The sequence below is a fragment of the Rhagoletis zephyria genome, unplaced genomic scaffold (assembly GCF_001687245.7).
Source record: "Rhagoletis zephyria isolate East Lansing unplaced genomic scaffold, Rhagoletis_zephyria_1.1 Rzeph_scaffold_03837, whole genome shotgun sequence".
Classification (NCBI taxonomy): domain Eukaryota; kingdom Metazoa; phylum Arthropoda; class Insecta; order Diptera; family Tephritidae; genus Rhagoletis; species Rhagoletis zephyria.
Window position 1 is genome coordinate 11,989 of NW_016160920.1, and position 21,741 is coordinate 33,729.

Here is a 21,741-nt window from a genome sequence, read left to right on the forward strand (position 1 = left end):
GAAGAAAAATTTTACAAGAAGCATTAACCTGAAATGTGTGTACTTATAAAACCCACAAAGTACTTAAGAAATACATATGTGTGTAAAAATTTATATTTAGTTGTAGTTGTGAAATATGTATGTACATGTAAAAAGTCCTTAGATGTAGTTATTTAAACAATGATATACATTTTAATAAAAAAAAAAAACAACAAAAGTGAAATTCATTCATATTACCCGAATAACTCATAATAAGGAACAATTCGTACACGACCTTCAGAGGTGATAAAACTCAAAATTACACGTTTGTCAAAAGAAAGGAGAAAAACTATTTCTTAGCACATGCTTAGCATATGGGCAAGGGAGACTTTACCTTAGGTTTTTTCAACGAAATGTAACCCAAATGTGCTCCAGCTTTTGCTGAAAGGTAAATAAAAGCTCCGAATATTTTTTGCCTTGCACCGTCCAACGCATTTCTTGGATGGCGGGTGTATGTCAGCTTTTGTCCTTACGAGGACATCAACTAGCAGGGCAGAGGCACCTTATAAGGAAGTGCCTGACGGCATTCGAACCCGACACCTTCTGAAAGCTAACGAATACTAGCTTGCCCCTCTACACGCTCTGCCACTGCCGACTACGTATACACGATTCAAAATTTTCAGCTTAAGCAAATAAAATATAATTATTGCTTTCAAATAACATGATCTTTTTCGAAAGTTTTCCGCTTCGTTTCCGGATACGGAGAATTGTACCAGACCGCACTGTCGGCAAAATTTATGCATCTCTGCTGGCTGGGAAGTGATTGTTTTTTCATCGCCGTTCAAATTGACGTTGCAATTATCCCTGACTGTTGGGCATTTTGCAATGAACAGTATGACCAAATAAAAATAGAATGTGGTTGTTCCCACTTGCCTGGTTATCTGGTTATCTGGTTAAAAATTATTATTCTGTAGTGTATTTTATTTTTTTAAACTGAATAAGAAATATAAGCACGTAACCAGATAACCTGATAATCAGGCAATTGCGAACAACCACAATAACAATTTATTTAACACGATTGTTTTTAGTGGCAAAAAAAATATATATATAATTTTCTTTAAGGGGCCAAGGAGCAAATGAATTTTTTTAGCTCTTTGCTCCAGCTCCGCTCCAGCCTAAATCCTTCGCTCCTTAGCTCCTTTGCGCCGCTCCGCCCGAAGCCCTGGCTACAACAACAACAGGCACCCTACCCATCAAGGTGCATGCCCTCAAATCGTACTCGTTTACCCGTTTGCCGTGGCCGTCATTAAAACGGAAGTCTTATCCGTGGCTGTATTTTTTTTCGACGCTCGTGAAAAAAGTTTGTTTTGGTCTCTGCACAACTTTCTTCTTGGTAAAAAAGTGGCCGACCGAAGAACCGCTGAAAATCACTGGGCCAATTTTTTTGCCGATAAACCACAGAATTCCCACACCGATGGAATTATTAAACTACCTGAAAATGGCAAAAGGTCATAGATAATTATGGGCATTATATACATACATATGTGCTTGATTAAAATTTTTTTGGTATAAATTTTTATTTTTTTTTTTTGCAAAAATGTACCAAAAAATTCAGGGAAACTTTGTATGAACCAATAATTTATTTAAAATTAAATAAATAAAATAATTACGTACGAGTTCTGAGCCCTTCATGAGTCTCCTTTATTAAAAAAAAAAATCCTAATTTTTCAAATACAAAACTACTACCATTTATTTTGATTTCTATATATTTCGATTTATTTCTTTTTATGCACTTTTTATTAAACATAATTTCAATAGAATATTTCACTTTAGCTACAATAGATTTTTATATAACAAATTCACAAAACTAACAGTCTACATAAGTATGTACACATACATTTTAATATATGTACTTAACTATAGATTATATATATATTAATAAAAAATTAAAAGCACGTTTTCATACATTTATGTATGAATATGTGAAATAATTATACAATAGTTATGTATGTATATACATATATACACATACATACATCAGTTGTGTATGGAACATAGTTATTACTTTTATTATTCATTATAACTATCATTTTTTAAGTAAAACTTATAGAGCACCACAAAAAATGATTCTATAAACTTTAAAAATAAACCTAAAATTTTACAATTTTTTAAGGAAGCGCATATGTACATACATATTTATGTATCTGTGTATTTATATGCCATTACAGAAAACCAAACCCAACACCCTTATAAATTTAAAATGTCTGCCCTTAAGTTATGCTAAATACTTTGATTGGCATTTTACTAATAAAATTTTAAAATATTATTTACGTATGCATATATGTAAGTATGTATGTATGTATGTAGATTTTCTAAATCAGGGTCATTCCATGTAAAAGGGGAAAACGAAAAAAAATTTTAAATGTCCTAATTATCTATATTTCGGTAGTAACCTCTTTTTAAAAAAATAAAAAAATAAAAAGCAGTTATAATTTTTGTCTATGGAAACTAAGGTAAAATAGAGTTCTTTTCAGTGTCCCACCAGTCAGATTCACTCAAATGATAGTTAAATAGAACTAAGACAACAACGAAAATGAGAATAAAACTGGTAAATCGTTTGGTATTTTTTTTTTAAAGCAATTTTATAACATTATTTAGTTATAGTTCTATGTCAAAATATATATCCCACCAGTCACAATGGAATGGCCCATCATTAAAACTTTTGGTTTACACAACGAATGCGTATAATTTTCTTTATGTATTGTCTATGAATAATACTATGCAAATAACTATTTACCGAACAATTTCGATATACGTACATTTAATGCTAATTAACTAATGCATAAACGCATACTTATGTATGTTTGTATGTATATGTTTTGTGAGTATATGTATGTATGCTAGGTATATGCATAAAATCAGTTCTGTAATTTTAAATACATATATGTTTTTATAGACACCAAAGATAGATTTTGGAACATATGCATAGTAGGCTGATTCTTAAAATATCAACATAACTATAAATCTTGTACGAGCAAAAATGCACCCACTAAAATTTCAAAATTTTCAATTAAATTTAGGGAACGCTACCAGGGTTTGAAATATATGAAAACAATTCATAGTCACTGCCAAAGACTGTCTTTTGTTAACATTTTTTTTGGAATAAGTGCAGTATTTTTCCATTTTTTTTTTTAGGTTTGTATACTGGTTTGCAAATAACTATTTTAAAAAAAATATCAAGAAACTCATGTACTTATATATATATGGAAGAGTTATTATGGACTTCCTGTGCTCAAAACGTATTTTTTTTTTTTAATTTTTTCTTTGGGCAAGTGTTTGACATATCTGCTCTTTCTTCAAATGTCAAACCTTTTACTCGATTTATAAAAATAAATTTAAGTATAGGTCTGAAATTTTAAGAAGCAGCAATTGCTAAGTTCTAAGTAGTTCATTGTTAAAAAAAATCGAAGTAAAAATTTCTTAGAAATCTTGCAATTAAGAAAAACTAATTTTTTCAAACTCTGGTAGTGACTCCTAAACATTTTTTTTTTAATTTTAAAATTTGCGCGCGCGGATGTATTTATTTTGCACGTACAAAAATTAGATGTTGCTATTTTTAAGGAACACCCTAATACATAGTTTAGCATTGATAAATATACACAACTTATTTTTATGGTAAATATGAGCATAGATGCCATCTTACTAGCATAGTAACGCACATAAGCACGCATATAAGTATCTATGTGTAGAAATTTTAAGTTAAGAAGCTTTAAGTAATTATAAATACAAAAAAAAAATGTTTACTTTTAAAATAGAAGTAAAACAGTATGCTATTAAAATTAAAAATAAAGTCTGCACACACTTTTTTAGTTCTAATTATTTATACACTTACTTATATGTATGTATGTAATTATATAAGTTTATGCATGTTTATAACGGTAGATATGAGCATTTGAGACCTTTAAAGAATTATATGTATTTATGTATATGGCAAGTTTACTATGTTTCGAAACGTTGGGAGCTGATGGACGGCTGAAGTGATTAAATATGAAATGGACGCCAACAACAAAGGAAATCGTTTCTATAATGAAATATATGAATCTTGTATACGTAGTATATATGTATGTATGTATGTAGGTGAACATGTGTAGGTTTCGAGAAAAATGCATTCAATATATTGGAGTTTCGGGTAGTCGCGTCTGGTAAGGGCAGTTTTGAAATCTATAACTCTACACATTTCAAACTCTAGGGATTGGTAAGTGGTATGTATGTGTATGTGAGATCATTATTCATCAGTCACACTAACTTTTGGTTAAACTTTATGTATGCATAAGCACAGGATCTGGAAGTCTGAAAACAATTTATACCAGGGACATAACAGTTATAAGTTTTAGCGGAAAAAATGTTGTTCCATAACATTTATTAGATGAGAAATATTTATTTCGCCAGTAAGAGTTATATCTCAACGTTTACTTTTTACTGTTATGCAGGAGAAATATGTTTTCTGTCGCCAATAAGAGGTTATTTTTTACGTTGTTTGATAACAGTTATTTCCCGACGTTTATTTTTTACGTCGCTTGATAGCAGTTATTTCCCAACGTTTATTTTTACGTTGTCTGCTAACAGTTATTTCACTCCTCCTCTTTTACTTTCATCATCTTTATCTTCTTCTACATCTCCGTTTTCGTCAATATTCTTATCTTACAACATTTATAAGACAACGTAAAAAATAAACCTTGGGTTATAACTCTTACTGGCGAAATAAAAAATATTTTTCAACTAATAACCGTTATGAAGCAACGTTTTCGATAAATTTCAGAATCCGGGCTACGTTTTATATTTGTTAATTTGGGATAATAGTTACTTTTTGTCCCTGATTTGTACTCAATCTGACAGCTGAGCTTTAAGGCTCAATTAAAAATATCAAAATAAAGACATACACGAAATTTTCTAAATTTTATGCAAATTAGCACGGTTAGAAAAAGCTTAATTAAATAAATCGTAAAATCTGAAAAAAAATTTGACTTGAAATCTGATAAACTTTAAATACATATTATTCATATAAAAGCATAAATTCGTTGAGTTATAACTGTTCAAAGTCAAAATTTGTCAAATTAGCGATTTATCGATTTACAAAAAAAAATGTATCCAACATCAACTTGGCCAGGCACTTAAATAGCAAAATTGTAAGCGCCAAAAGTTTTTAATTTATTGTTATTAAAAAAAAATACATTTTTTCAAAGCCTGGTAGCGACCTCTATTTTTTAAAATTTGGAATTTTTGTAGATGTCTTTATTTTTTATGTAGAAAAGAATTAAGGGGTGGCCTATGATGTTTATATTTTTAAATACCACCCTAATATATATATACATACATATTAGAATTTTAATTTTTCGTCTATGCATGTATTAAAAAAATTATGGTTTTTGGAAGTATGTAAATTACATTTGTTGAGACTAAAGGAGACAACACTGGCAACACATACTGACCACAACCCTTCTACGCTTTCAAATCAAAAACAAAAATTTTTCAAACTTGCACCTTAAGCACCCTAAGTTCTCGTACCGTTCATTATCAATCTTACTTTTGCTTATTTTTTACTAAAGCCATCCCAAAGCTTCACTCTCATTTCACTGGATCAATTTCGAATTTTATACGAAAACTTCTTCTCACAAGCATTTCCGTTCGTTGTTGTTGCATAGACCACCGCCGCCCACACCTACTACTACTCCCTTATTAACATTACCAACTCCACTTGGGATCGGCCAATCTCGTTCGCTCTGCAGTACATTAGCCTCTATGCGATCTCGCGTTTTCACGCCCTGTTTCGCTTTGGATTTGCTGGTCGAAAGATTTGTCGGACGCTGTGGTTGAGGTTTGTTGATACGCGTTGTTGTTGGTTGTTGTGCCGTAAATTGGCAAGGCGGCGGTGTTGGTTGTGGATTATCGTTGATCACTTCGTAGTGTGCTTCCGATGAGAGTATTAGATCGTGAATATCCTTCGTTGAGCGCCGGTGTGCTTCCAAGCTTTGTGACTCTGATGAATATGGAAACTTGGCGATGAAATTTGGTAGCGGCGCTCCAGTGACACGTTGCGGCACTGAAACGTCATTACCATCGTTGGTTGTTGTTGTTGTTATTTTTCCCTCAAAATTAGTCTGCGCAAATTTATTGCTGCACGGAGTAGCCGGCGACAAATCGGTGCAATCAGTTTGTGCTTCTGATTCCACAGAGCACATACTTTGGCGTGAAATTTCCTTCTGCATTTGGTTGACTGGTGTAATACTGCCGCCGATTTCTTTCTGATGCGACGTATTCAAGTTTTCCTCGTAGTCGTTGGTGCGTGCCTGTGGAAATGGAAGACGACTACGTATTGAATTCTCGCGCGGACCGAAACGCTGCGCTAAGTAATCCTCATTATTGCTGCTGCTATTCTGGCTGCAATTGCTATTCTGATGCTGGTGATGGTGATGGGCCGGCACATGGTGCTGAATCTGATGGGCCTCATCGTAGTAGTTATCGTTTTTGAGCGACATATTACAACAACTGCTGACATCGGCAAAGTAGACTTCTGACTCGGCGGGATCGCCAGCGCTGTGCATGTCTGCTGCTATCACCACAGCATCAGACTCACCTTCCGTCATGGTTTTGTTAGCGACACCAACTTCGCAATTCGCCGGGAAACCACTATTCTCATTGCCGCGCTTACGACGCAATGTTGCCCTGGCGGCAATACGTGAGGAAGCGCTGCCTCCCAAGTTTTTATCTTCATCGCACATACCTTCAGTGCACTGATCCATACAATCGTCATCATTAAGCGTGGCATCAGCGTCGTGTTCGTTTGTGCAACTCGCATCGGTATTGGCATTCACCTGTTGCATGGAAAGGCGTGGAGCTGGTTGAGGATTTGTGCTCCCTATAATATTGGCCTGTACATTTGTCTCGTTGCGTTTCTTCACTTTTCGTGTAGGTAAAGTGTTGGAAAAACGGTCTCGCATGTTACAGCCATCACTCTCCGAGGGTGTGTTCTCATAGTCGCCACCACCAGTCTTCGACTTCATGGCATCTTCGCCGCCGCTACCACCGCCTCCGTTACCGCCGGTCGTGCGACGCTTTGCCAAGTTGCGCCGCATACTTGCGGTTGGACAACAATTTCCACCATTGCCATTGAGTTGATGCGGCTGTTGTTCTAAGAAAACCGAACGATGATTAAGGCAAGGCATACGCTGCTCAGCCGCTACGCTAATATTACTTTCATTCGGCATGTTGCCAGCGCTGTGATTGATGTTGTTGTTAGCAGCATTAATATTACCGCATGGATTTGGTTGTATATATTGATAGTAGCCACGTCGTGCTGGACTGTTGGGATCGCTGTAGGGCGGCGGTGGTCCCCAAACACCGTAGGGCAGCGCGCCGCCAACGACATTAAAAGGAGGCGCCGCTGAGCCATGCCCAACAGTCGGTGCGGTCTCCGAGTCAGCAGTCATCATATTATCCACCGCAGCCGGTGCATTATTTGTGAAACCATACTGTGAGTCTGGACTTGAGGGTGTTTGACGAAATTGCCGTGCGTTCGGCACGGGCGAATTCCGTTGCCAGGGCATACGCGGCCAGCTCCAGCCTGTCATGCGACTTCGCGCACCGGATGCGCCGCCATGCCCACGGCAAGCCGTGCCTGCATTAGCCATATGCAGATCATCGCCACCTGGATTGGGGGAATAGAAGTTCCCCGGTGGTTGGCCGGTCCAGAAACGTGGCTCGCCGCTATCATCCCATGGGTAGGCGGTAGCCTGAAGAGGCACTTGACGATGCAGGTGGCACTGTTCACAGCAGCGACAAATCGGACCACGACCGCCAGCCATAGCGGCCATATTTGGTGGTGGACCCTGTTGACTGGTGTACAGTGAACGACAACGCAACTCCAGCTGCTCCCAGTACATTTTCTTGCGTTCGTGACTGCACACATACATACATATAATGAGAAGGGTTATTTAACCAGTGGTTAATAAAACCAATGAAGTTTCTTCTCACCTGAGTAACTGATAAACCAGCATACAACTGAAAACTGCGACCAAGACACCTGCCACGGAAAGTCCAAATATTGCGCGTAGACAGGAGTAGAGTGAGCCATGCACAACACCACAGTCGGATAATGAGTCGAAGACGAGGCGAACACCTTCTAATAAAAAATTTTATTAGCAAAATACTGGTAGGTGACTATTACCTTTGGGACTTTACCTTTGTCCACTCGATCTACTTGGGATTCGATCATGTCCGAGTAACAAGTGCATGTTCGTGTCTTTTGCGCATATTCGCACTCGCGTAACGCCTGCAAGCGGCTCATATGGAGAACGGTTGTGGTAACAGTGACGAGCGCGCATGTCAGTGCTGAGATAAGACCACACACGCCAGACAGTTTTATCTGTAAAATATAAATTTCATATGCGGTTAGAGGTCATCCATTTCAATTTTCGGCACATAAAATAAAAAGGGCAAAAAAGAGAAATAACTATACAAGTTTGCCTACCCCTGAATGTTTGAAAAACATATTTACATGTACATGTAATTTTTTTCCAAAAAAACGGCCAGGCGCTATTTGAAAGTAGAGCTAATCAATTTTTATTTGCGCTCATAAATACCCAATAATACCCTCACTCAATCACTGCTACTTCTTTGTCACGTTATAACAAAGTATATCGAGCCCTAACCGCCGAAATAACGTAAGCGACATTTTTTTCAAAATGTTCTTTTTGATGCAGAAATGCATCTAGATGCTCTAGGAATATTTCTGCATCAAAAAGAAAATTTTGAAAAAAATGTCGCTTATGTTATTTTGGCGGTTAGGGCTCGATATATTACAATGAATGTCAAAAATTAACTTTTATACATACATACATATGTATGTACACATATGAAATAAAGGCATGAGTATAAAATTTATGACTACAATTTTATTATTTTTCTCTTTAATTTTATGATAAAAAAAACTCGCGACAGATTAAAATCAATGGTTGTCGCGATTACCGAAGGGTACTGTATATGTACGGTGACAATCCGTCCTGTATTATACGGGACAGTCCTCTTTTTTGACCCATTGTCCTGTTAGTTTACTTATTTTATACGGGACGCCAAATGTTCTGTATTTCTTTTAATGCCCTGTACTTGTCCCGTTTTCAGTATTTCCATGCCTTGAACCAGTTTTAAGTTATTATTTTCTAATTTGAATGCCTGTGATTCGAATTCAGGCATACATACAGTGACCAAAACAGGAATTAGGACCCGACATTTTAGTAAGTTTTGGCTATATTTCCTTGGTTTATTAAATGTTTATTATTTATTTTACCATATAATACAAATTTTCAACTTTGTGCAAAAACTATAAAAATTAGTTCTGCAAGGTTTCACTAAAATTTCAATCTTTATATTTAGAATCTTTAGAAAAAAATTCGGTTTGCACTTTTGTAATTTATTAAAATTGCGTATTATAAAGTGCAAGTGCGAGTGGAAAGTGCTGCTCATTTGCTTCTGTTTTAAAAAATGGTCGAACGAAAAAAAAATTCCAAAAATTAATGGTAAGCCTTAGCGACTTAAAATTGCACTTTATTATACTAAAATGTAACAAATTTTACGGGGCAAAAATCTCGAGAAAATTATCCTACAGATTTGTTATGTTACTATAAGGATACCAATTCAGGGCTAATACATCTAGGATCATTGAAAAAGATCTGTAGCTGTTGTGGAACAAATTTGAACAATTATAAATCATAAATATGGTCACCGTATGTATATGGCTTGATTTGAAACAGATATGTATCTGAATTTGAGAAATTTTCTCGTGGCCCTTCCATATACAGTGGCGGTCAAAAATGGATGAATGGTGTTTCGTTTTTAGTATTTACAATATTTTTCAAGCTAAAATTCTTTTGATATTTTTTATAAAAATATGGTTCATGCTTTAACAAAAAACTATACAAATCACACTTTCAAGCTTTATACAGAATTTAGAAAAATTCCATAACTTTTTATCGAAATTTCGAGCTTTTAAACAAGAATTTTTAGAAATTTTTTAGTTATGCAGTTAACAAGTTTATAAAATTCTAGTAAAACAAGTTTACGGATTTTTCATACAAATAGCGAAATTTAGGAAAACTGGCGTTAACTTTTTTTGCAAACGGTTTTGCGCATATTCTTCCATCTGAAATTCATGTTTATATGGAAAAAAGTGCAGCAAGCTGTCAACTATAAAAAATTATTAAAAATCAATGCGATTATTTAGCCGCTCAAAGCTGGCACTTATCTTACTAAAATTTTATAAGCTTGTTAACTGCATACCCAAAATATTTCTAAAAATTCGGGTTAAAAAACTCGAAATTTAAATACAAATTTTCCTAAGTTCTGTATAAACTTTGAAGTTTTTTTTTTTTAAGTATGAGTCATGTTTTTATAAAAAGATATCAAAAAAATTTTAGCTTGAAAAATTGTAAATATTAAAAACGAGACACCATTCATCCATTTTCGACCGCCACTGTAAATCCTTATATCTCGTAACAGAACATTATGTAAAATAAATAAATTTGTGAAGAAACAGGCCAAAATCGGGTGTTTCTTACTTTTAGGTTAGAATATTAAAAAAACCAATAATCTGATAGAGCAATTCAGAGTTCGGATTGAAATTCAGTGATCCATAAACTACGAGAAGTGACTAGTATTATTTAGGTAGTTGCCTCCACTATATTTCAAAACTCTTGGTGTTGACCTCAATTGATTAGAAATAGTAACACATTTTGCTCCGAAATCGGAACTTTCATTTAACTTAGATATTTCAAAACTTTAACAAGCGATGAGATTATTAACGTCTTACCAGATAGCTGTAACGATTTCGTCGCCGCGCCAAACTAATTATGCATATTCCAGTCAGTATCAACTAAAACAAGTAGAAAAGGATATATTAATAAATATGAGTTACAGGATATAAAAGAAGAAAAATGTTCGCCATTAAAAAGTACTCACCAATGTAGCAGGCACAAATGTGGGCACCGTTTCAAAATTTCCAACAGTAATCGTATATGAATGCAAAAGAAAGTAAACACCCAGAAAAAGTATACCCAGCAGACAGGAGAAGCCACCGCAGATGAGGCACCACACAACGTACTTTTTTATGCCAGCACCATGACGATGAACACCTGAAACACAAAAAAAAAATAAGAATTCCAAAAAGTTAGTACGCAAATTCAAAAATAAAATCAGACGGAAGAATAAAAATTTAAAAAAAAATTCGTCTAACCCAGCGTTGGAGGAGGGCCGACATTGCGAAGTGGATCGGCTTGTGGAATCCAGCCACAATGCGGTGGCGGCACACTATACTGCACGAATTGCATTACAGGATAACCATGCATTTTGCAATTGTCTAATGTTGTGGAATGTTAGCAGTACACGTTGAAACTTATGGAACTTTCGCCTTTCTACAAATTCTCTTTAGTCGACTTCAAACTAAAATCACATTTGTGCTGTGAATATCGCGACCATGAGAAAAGGAGTGTGTATGCAGCAGGAAGCGCCTATGACTATTCAGATTTCTTTTATTTCCTTATTTTTTACTGTGGCATATGAATTACATTTCGGATTGGACAGTGGCGAAACTTCAACTTTTTTGGCACATTTTAAAATGTTTTCGACAAATTTTGTTTAGTTAAATTAACTAAAATAGTTATTTTGAGCATTTTTAACAGCAGAGTAAGGTGTTTTTATGTAAATTTTCTTTGGCTCCAAATTTCAGTATCTATACACAATTATAATGAGTGACGAGGCGAAAATCCTTTCGCACTTTCAACTTTCCGCTGCCATTCTTTGCTTTTAACGTTCTACCCACATACTGAATGCCTAGCAGGATTGTAGGCGCATTGGTGCTAACAAAGCCAAAGCTTTCTTCTATGCGAAAAAAAGCTTTCCTCCGTCAAACACTTGTTCGTTGTGTCCTGTGCTTTAAACGCTGCGCGTTATATCCTTCCTTCTTACATATTTACACTTGAGGAATTTTCTTTTAACGCCTTCGATAATGTCCGCAAACAAGTACTTAGTGCGTGTGTATGTATGTGTAAAGCACTCGTATTTGCCTTTTGGCAGTTGCCCTATAGGAAAGTTAGTTCGCAGCAATGAATCAGATGCAATCTAACCTTTTTCTAGTGTTTGATAAAGTTTCTCTTTAAATTTCTAGTGTGATTCTTGAAATGTTGTCAATTAGATGAGGCTTTTTATGGTAAGCTTGTTCGTCGTTCAATTCAAGTCGCCTTAGATTTCCAATGGTCAATGTAAAATATCCGTCCATAGGTTTGTCTTTGCCTCGCGAGGAAGTACAGTCACGAGTAATAATTTTTTCTATCGTATTAGAGGTTCTCCGAGTTTTAGTGAGCATGGTCATACAGTACTCAATTAGACTCAGATATAGATTAACTCACTAATTCTCGCAAAAGTCCGAAATTGGCTGGCCTCCCTTTATGCGCCAAACTGTAGCTCCAGGTCACTTGGAACCTGTGCATCAAGAAATAAAAAAATAAAAACGTGGCTACAGAGGCTCGCAAGATATTATCATCGTTTACTGATGACCTACTGCAGCCAGACAATATAAACAGGTTGCTCGACTTTGACTGCTGTAAATACGGGAGATAACTGACCGCAGTACCGGAGGTATTGATACTTACGACAGTAGTTCGAGTTAAAGTCCCACACTGACTTAAAATGAAAAAGGCCGTGAGAGCTGCTGTATTTTGGTCGGAGCTTTGGGCTAGAACCGCCATATAAGCTCCCCCGTTTTTCAAAACAAACTGGGGTATATTTTCATTAACAACTAGGGAGCCATTAAGGTACGAGTAGTAATGGCTATAATGACAAACTCACTGTGTTTTGACAATTCTGGAGTTGGATAGACGAGCTCTAGGTTAATCGAATGGTTTTTATTTACTGAGTCTGGGACTCAATTGGAGGGAATGAGCGAACTGATTTGCTAGCCAAAACCGGGTAAACGTACTATTGGAAAACACGTCAGACATCTAACACTCTCTCAAATGTCACTGTAAGTGAGTAGACATGGCAATGACATTGAAAGCAATTACCTGTGGGAAAAGTTAACATTTTGCAGGACCGCCAATTGCACTAACGATATTCTAACACTTCCAAGGTTGGATTCCAAGATACTTATTGGTGCACCTACAAAGGGACAGTGTCTCACATCATCTCATGCCTTCAANATTGGAAAACACGTCAGACATCTAACACTCTCTCAAATGTCACTGTAAGTAAGTAGACATGGCAATGACATCGAAAGCAATTCCCTGTGGGAAACGTTAACATTTTGCAGGACCGCCAATTGCACTAACGATATTCTAACACTTCCAAGGTTGGTTTCCAAAAAATTTATTGGTGCACCTCCAAGGGTACAGTGTCTTATATCCTCTCATGCTTTCAAGTTAGAGCTAAAACAGCGTGAAAAGGAGATGCCATGTGCCCAAAGTAACACTTACTGTACACAGCAGCACATCTTCCATATGACACTGTCGCGGATCAGCTAACTTGGCTCTACTTATTCTTCTTACTGAAAGAAATTACACACCAAACAGCCAGCGAATGTTTAAAATTCGATAAAAACTGCATGATGACAAAGGTTTAAGCCTAGGTCTCTATTCTCTTAACAACTCTAAAAACTTACTAATAGTCTATGTTCGATCTCATAGATCAGCCAAGCTAATTTAAGGTATTTTAACATCTTACAGTCTTACGATTAGTCGACTTTTACACAAATGAGTTTAGTAAAATATTCGGTTTCTATTCGTGTGACGTGTGAGAAAAACACTACTCTTATATTTTAGTTAGTTTTTCCTACATGGCGCGTATAGACAAGTTTGAGTTGATAAGCGCATGCGCTAATAATAATCGTGTAGGCTATACATTTGTATTTTATTTACGTACATATATACATATGTATGCAAGTATGTGCTTAAGTAAATATGCAGAGTAATGCACGTTGTCTATAGGAATTGCATTAGAGAAGCATTACCGACCTACACTTGTTCTAAGGAGCAGGTATAAATGTTGAAAAGTCTGGGTTGGACGAAGAAAGCGATGTGATCCAAAGTAGTGAGGTAGAGGGTTAGACAAATGTACATACAAATGTAGTAGCGAGCAATGAATTAATGAACTCGATTTATAAGGATGCTATGCCTCCTACTGGCACACACATTTTTCAACTGTAATCTCACACTTTACCGAATTTTCTGATCCCTTAAACACATTACGTATGCACATCTATCACCACCTACTTCTTACACTTACCATTTCCCGTTATAGTGGCATTTCGCAACCTGGGTGGCGGTGGTGGACGCGGCGGCAAGGGTGGTCGCTGATCATCAATGGAATCGTGACCTCCTTTGCTATCGCCATCGCTGTAGATTTCAATATGGCTGGAATTATAATGACAATCGCAGTTTTTGTCGGCTGCCAATGGCGAATTTTGATCTTGCAGATGACACCACGAATTCCTGAAAGTCACACATACACACACATACGTATAAAAGAAAGTACAACTCAGGACTTACATTTCATTGTTGGTATGCACACAACCACTACCACTTGTTTTCTTTNTCTTATATTTTAGTTAGTTTTTCCTACATGGCGCGTATAGACAAGTTTGAATTGATAAGCGCATGCGCTAATTATAATCGTGTAGGCTATACAATTGTATTTTACTTACGTACATACATACATATGTATGGAAGTATGTGCTTAAGTAAATATACAGAGTAATGCACGTTGTCTACAGGAATTGCATTAGAGAAGCATTACCGACCTACACTTGTTCTAAGGAGCGGGTATAAATGTTGAAAAGTCTGGGTTGGAGGAAGAAAGCGATGCGATCCAAAGTAGTGAAGTAAAGTGTTAGAAAAATGTGCATACAAATGTAGTAGCGAGCAATGAATTAATGAACTCGATTTATAAGGATGTTAAGACTACTACTGGCACACCCTTTTTTCAACTCTAATTCCACACTTTACCGAATTTTCTGATCCCTTAAACACATTACGTACGCACGTCTATCACCAACTACTTCTTACACTTACCATTTCCCGTTATAGTGGCATTTCGCAACCTGGGTGGCGGTGGTGGACGCGGCGGCAAGGGTGGCCGCTGATCATCAATGGAATCGTGACCTCCTTTACTATCGCCATCGCTGTAGATTTCAATATGGCTGGAATTATAATGACAATCGCAGTTTTTGTCGGCTGCCAATGGCGAATTTCGGTCTTGCAGATGACACCACGAATTCCTGAAAGTCACACATACACACACATACGTATAAAAGAAAGCACAACTCTGAACTTACATTTCATTGTTGGTATGCGTACAACTACTACCACTACCACTAGTTTTCTTCTTCTTCTTAATCATCGTACTATTATTGTCCGATTCGCTGACTGTGATCTCATCAGCACCCAACATGGCTTCAATTTGGCATTGCTTCTGATTTTTCAACGGTGATGGTGTGTCCAAAATATCTGCATTCAAATCAACATCGCTGCTGGCAGCTGCCTTACTGCTCGTAGTATGCATAGCTGCTGACTCGACGGCAGCACTGCGCAATCTTTCGGCCCCCCCACAAGTGCATTCCAAGTCACAATCGCAGCTGATATTCAACTTGGAATTGCATAAGACATTTAATGGTTTCTCCTCCGTTGCCGATTGCAGCTGCAGCGTTTGGTAGGAGTGATTCAGTAGTGATTGTTCTGATTGCGCTTTAGTGGGCGCTGGTTCGCGTTCACGCTCGCAATCTGTTTCACTATTCGATTGACAATGTACTTGCACCACAATTTTGCTCGAGTCCCCCCCCTCAATGCGCGGCGTTTGTCCAATGGCTGTGCTGGAGGCGGAAAAGTTTCTTTGCTGGTAATAACGTTGATTCAGCAGTTGTTGTTGCTGCTGCTGTTGTTGTTGTTGTGCACCACACGAGCAATGACAATGGCAAGCGACTTCCGGTATTCCCAAAAGCGATCCCTGCTGTTGCTGCTGTTGTTGCCTTTGCGCATGCAGGCCAATATGGTAGTAGTATGGCGGATATTGTATGTAATGATACTGATGCTGTTGCGTACCCAACGAGGATGCGCTATGCTCTGCCAAACTGGCTGTGGACATGTGCAAATTGGACGCTGAGGCAAAGTTCGAGTGGTAAGGATGCGTGGCGGCGGTATGCTGCCGCAACTCCAAATCAAATTCATCGACAGGCCGTTGCTGCTGGATCGCTTTATTCATATTAAAGTTATTCGAAACGGATATGTTGTCGTCGCAGCGCGCCTGCCTTTGGTTATCGTAGCCTGCAAGCGGTGGAGGCTGCTGTGTTGAATCCATTGTTGAAACTAAAAGGGACGTTGCACAATATTTACTTATTTTAACTAGGCAGAGCTCTTAGTTGCAAATGTTAAATTATACACTTTTTACATACACATACATACATACTACNTGTGGACATGTGCAAATTGGACGCTGAGGCAAAGTTCGAGTGGTAAGGATGCGTGGCGGCGGTATGCTGCCGCAACTCCAAATCAAATTCATCGACAGCCCGTTGCTGCTGGAGCGCTGTATTCATGTTAAAGTTATTCGAAACGGACATGTTGTCGTCGCAACGCGCCTGCCTTTGGTTATCGTAGCCTGCAAGCGATGGAGGCTGCTGTGTTGAATCCATTGTTGAAACTAAAAGGGACGTTGCACAATAAATATTTACTTATTTTAACTAGGCAGAGGTCTTAGTTGCAAATGTTAAATTATACACTTTTTACATACACATACAAACATACTATTACATACTTATGTACATATGTATGTGAGTACTATGTATATGTGGACACTTTCAAAAGAATCCTGCACTAAATGAACCAATTCTAAGACGTTTGTTGATCTTACATCGCTTTGCTGCTAGCACGCTCCCACACGGCTGTTTGCTCGCTTCCACTGTGGCATTAAACCGGTTTGACCCTTTCATTAAAACTGAACAACAATTTATTTAACTGGCAGTTGAACGTGTTCCCAGCACGCAACAAAGGCTGCGTGACGAAATAGGCACGCACCAGTATGTAGTAGCAATATTACGATCGCTGGTCTTTTTGCAAAATAATTTCCACACAAATCGACCAGGTGCAATGGCGCAAACACGCAAAAATTCCTCAATTGCAAGAAATTGTGTAAATAAACTTATGAAATTGTATTCATATTACAAGTAAGCTTATAACAAAGAATTGCATATCTTCTACTTAATTAAATTCAATTTTAAATAATTCTTTCCCCACACATTCGCTGTCCGTACGCGCGATCAGAGCACAGCTCAACGACGACTTAAAGCAGACTGCCTGCTCAGTGGATCTGTGCACACATACAAATGGGGCACATTGGCCAGATAGTAAGAAGCCAGAGAAATACCATTTGTTTCCATTAATTTCATGTACAACTCTTACTCTCGCTCTTCTTTGACTTCTCTCTATGGCTAAATATGAAGTAACCCACTGTTTGGCTAACTCTTCAGGCATGTCTTCGTTTCTCTCTGCCTATTGCCAGTGCCGTGATTTCTGATTTCTTCGTCTGCCTTTAGCGGGCACACGCAGGTACCTGGTCAATGAAAGAGGCTGCTGGAATGAGTCTGACGTATGCAGGTATGAATGAGCAATTTTATGTCTAACTGCAATACCTTTTTATTTTATTTTATTTCATTTTTTTTTGGTAGAAGCGTGAAAGCAAATCAGTTTGATTATAGAATTGGGAAAACACCAACAAAGCATGCACCAGCCATGTAGTTTGGTAACCATTGAGTTTGCATTACTTTCATCTTGGCCTATAGAAGCATAGTAAACATGAATGCATATACAGCGGTGGACATCTACATAAAACTAATTTGTTCAAACTCGTTCAGGAAATGAATTTTGCGCAAATTTGCTGTTCATCTCTCCATAAGCACCGCAACTCCTAAAGTGATCTATTGTACCTCTCCACACTATATAGGATGTCTTTTAACCCTGCAATACTGACCATGAGCAAATTTTACTATTTTCTTAGTAAGCTTGGCACAGTGGTCTGTGAGTGGTAGAAAGTCCAAGTTTCCAAATGTCTCGAAATAGTCAACTAAGTGGTTCTGCGAAAGATATACGCGATGGCGACGGCGAATACCGCAGACGATTTAACAATGAGCTGTATGAGCTTTACAACGATATAGACATAGTGCAGCGAATTAAAATTCATCGGCTCCAGCTTTGAAAGTATTCAACGCGGGTCGCGATGCTGGTAGCAGTGGAAGAGGAAGGCCTCCTCTGCGCTGGAAAGACCAGGTGGAGAAGGACTTGGCTTCACTTGAAATTCCCAATTTTCGTCAGGTGGCACAGAAGAGATACGACTGGCGTGCTATTTTGGACTCGGCAAAATCGCTTAGTCGGTTACACCGCCAATAAAGAAGAAGATAAGTAATGAGAGAACACTTGATTTCGGTGTTGTATGAATCGTATTTTTAAAAGTTAAAACAGGCATTTCACAAACTCAACACTGGTAATTGAATGATGGGGTTTTGATGGATTTGTTTTCATCTTTACTGACAAGTTTAATAAAATTCAAGAGTTGCTACCGAAAGGGGTTTCATAACTGTACATAACATAACACATATACATATATCTTTTTTTTCACATATATATCTTTATTCCTAAACAAAAATACCACAGATAACAAATGACAATAAATTTGGAACACAATTGGTACTTTTTGCCATATTTTATATGGGGCTATTCCACTGTGTGTCGTAGCTGAAGACGTTGTGTAAGAGTGGCATGAACGTGGAAAAATCTGTTACAGAATTGACCAATTTTAGTTTACATGAAACCTGTGGCCGCTAGTTACACCTGCAGCGGAATCAGGTAGTACTAAAAATAGTATGTTTTTAAGTTCAGTATTTTAGTGTTAGTGCAGCCTAGCAGTTCCAAGAGCGTTTTCTTCCAAATTTCAAATGGCTTAAGTGTAGCACCACCCAAGTGAGCTAGGTCTGCGTCTAGCAAGACAGTCACATTCGCAGAGAATGTGTCCTGGCATTTATTTATGCAGCTCGCAAAAGCGACAGACGTTTGTTTCTGAAATATGAATTTTACTGAGTTGATAGCGAAGGGAACAGTGTCCGATGTGGTACCCAGTGCATCGCGCATTTGCGATATAGCCATTAGCGAATTTCATTAGAAGCTTCACGAGACCCTTAATGTTTCCGATTTTCATGTCGGAGGTTTTTAGGATTCTCAGAGCCGCTAGTAACAGTGCTGTTACCAAGATCAAACCGCTCACTTGAAATTGGAGGATAAGCCAGAACTATTTAATTTTGGGATGTTAGCACAAGCCTCTACGGATAAACTTCCCGAGTAACGCCTCAACTTTTCTAAAAGTGCCTTCCCTGCAAACCATATTCTGAATGGTAGAGAAAGAAATTCGAAGGAATTCGTAAAGATCTCATCCGATTTAGTGCTGCATGTTCTAAAATGAAATAAACTGTGCACACTTCGGTTCTTTTACAAAACTTCGGAAGAAAATCGGTAAAGTAATGAAAATAATGCTGCTATGTGAAGAATTTCTTGCAGAATTTTCTTTATTTTTCGTAGAAAAATCGTTACAGAAATGAGATACATACTCCTAAAGATTTCGTTAAGATTTCGGGAACTTTGGTTTGCAGGGTTCTCGAGCCTACCAATACATGCTGGCAACCTTCTTAAGGGAGTTTTCGGTTTGCTGTTTTTTTGGTTTTTTACTTTTCTAAATAATTATTTTCTTTCAGTTTGAGTTTGTGCATAATGTGTTTACTACTATTTGTTGTGTTCACATTTTTCGTAATGACCAGGTGGTTGTGAGTATTTATCGCTACTTTTGCGGGCTAAATTTTGCGAATGAAGTTGTGTAATGGGCAATTTCGTTTTATAGTATTTTGCCAAATCTGCTAACCCTATACAACTGGTGCTCAATCAACGGTTATCAATATGGGTTAATCACTATATATCCACACTGATTGTCCTACCGAATTTATTTAAAAGTTCAATAGCTTGCAACAAACCGAAATAGAGCTTTTCGCTTTACTTTACTGACTTGGCCCGTAAGACTTTTACGATGTATGGCTTTGGCTTGGCGCTGATCGGAATCAATAATAATTTTCCTATGCCACCTTGTCCGTTTATTGCAAATTTGATAATGATCTTGTCAGGACATATTTACGTGACTACTTTGATACATTTTAAAATTAAGAATGATTTGCTACCGAATGAGGAACAAGTTGATTTCAAGTTCGGATGGCATGCGAAATTCCGTATTGTCGTCTATTTAATTTACCTTTTCGCTCATCTGTACGACCCGTTTAAGGCGGCTACGCTCAAGCAAGGTTTAACGTCACGTCAATCAGTGTACAGTCCATCAGATTCATTTGTCGCAAATCAGCCGGAATCTAAACGGAACACAAATGTGCTGGAGGGTGTCTTGAAAGAGGTGAATACTCAATCGGCGATTATTGAAGATGCGTCCGTATGCAAAGCGCATTTGCGCGCCTTCTATGGAGAAATTTTCGGCAGGTATTGCATTGGTTTGAACGTTATTTTCTTAAGCAAAACAAGAATTTAGCACAATGCTCCTTTAAACTGCATATCTATTTGCAATTACAGGCACCTATTTGGATTACCTCAACACTTCTACTTCCAGTTGTAGGCGAAGAGCGTCCCTTTAATGGTTGGCAAAAATACTTGTTGTGCTTGAATTTATTATTGCTGCCGACTCTGCTATTTGGATATGCTAAGCTCATAATTGTTTTGCTATTCTTTGGAATTGGACTTGTAGCTGCTACATCGCTTCTAATTAGCACAGAAACTACAGCGCCTTCCAAATATTATAAGGTAAGAAATTTTAGAAAAAACCTCTTGCATGTTACATACTTACATACATATAGTGGCTCGAACAACCGTGTGATTTTTTAATATTAACNTACTTGTTGTGCTTGAATTTATTATTGCTGCCGACTCTGCTATTTGGATATGCTAAGCTCATAATTGTTTTGCTATTCTTTGGAATTGGACTTGTAGCTGCTACATCGCTTCTAATTAGCACAGAAACTACAGCGCCTTCCAAATATTATAAGGTAAGAAATTTTAGAAAAAACCTCTTGCATGTTACATACTTACATACATATAGTGGCTCGAACAAGCGTTCACACGGTGATTTTTTTTAATATTCACAATGTTTTTCAAACTGAAAGTTTTTAATTTTATACAAAACTAGATTGCCCTCGCCCGCTTCGCTGAGTGATATGAAATTTCTGCATGCTAATTTGGGTGTAATTTATTTCAATAAAACTCAATATACNATGTTGTTTTTGCTCTACTGATACTACCTGTTTAATGTGCCTTGATATTAACAATGTTTTTCAAAGAAAGTTTTTATGAATTCATTCACCCTTATGGCTCACAGCATTCTTGAATGGGCATGAATACTGATAAATGCATAGTACTTATATGTATATTTGCATATAGCACCCCTTCACCCCCTCTAAAATGGAGGGAAATGTTTTTTATTGAAACCCCTACGGAATCGAGAATGCTCTATCTTTCGGAGGAATTATCGACCGGTTTCAACCGGTTTCACCCGGAAGTTGTTTAAACTGACCAGAAGTAAATTTTTTTTAAATCAGATATACATGTTTTTACGACAGATTCGGATTCTGAGGATAAAAATACGTAACTTTTGTTTGAA

General features: G+C 37.3%; 1 protein-coding gene across 3 annotated transcripts; it reads right to left on the minus strand.

Annotated features, from left to right (window-relative positions):
- Positions 1-5,034: 5,034 nt before the first annotated feature.
- Positions 5,035-20,395, minus strand: LOC108369778 (uncharacterized). Of its 3 annotated transcripts, none has more exons than XM_017624968.1 (8): positions 20,335-20,395; positions 15,332-16,358; positions 14,284-14,489; positions 10,969-11,141; positions 10,820-10,882; positions 8,197-8,380; positions 7,990-8,137; positions 5,035-7,914 (listed from the first exon to the last, which is right to left on the minus strand). In XM_017624968.1, exons 2-8 carry the CDS (start codon positions 16,348-16,350, stop codon positions 5,628-5,630), a joined length of 4,080 nt encoding a protein of 1,359 aa, XP_017480457.1. In that variant the 5' UTR covers positions 16,351-16,358; positions 20,335-20,395; the 3' UTR covers positions 5,035-5,627. The 3 variants fall into 3 exon arrangements, with proteins under 3 accessions (XP_017480457.1, XP_017480456.1, XP_017480455.1); XM_017624967.1 differs by lacking the exon at positions 20,335-20,395 and adding an exon at positions 16,903-17,386 and having other exon boundaries at positions 7,990-8,134; XM_017624966.1 differs by lacking the exon at positions 20,335-20,395 and adding an exon at positions 16,903-17,386.
- Between the last annotated feature and the right edge of the window lie 1,346 nt (positions 20,396-21,741).

Bases quoted from the DNA above. Each gene is read 5' to 3' on its own strand.
- LOC108369778 (XM_017624966.1), bottom strand. From the start codon at position 16,981: ATGAAAGGGTCAAACCGGTTTAATGCCACAGTGGAAGCGAGCAAACAG. The intron at 8,138-8,196 runs GTAAAGTCCCAA...ATTTTTTATTAG, and splicing joins AGTAGATCGAGTGGACAAAG to AAGGTGTTCGCCTCGTCTTC. The intron at 7,915-7,989 runs GTGAGAAGAAAC...GTATGTGTGCAG, and splicing joins CTGGTTTATCAGTTACTCAG to TCACGAACGCAAGAAAATGT.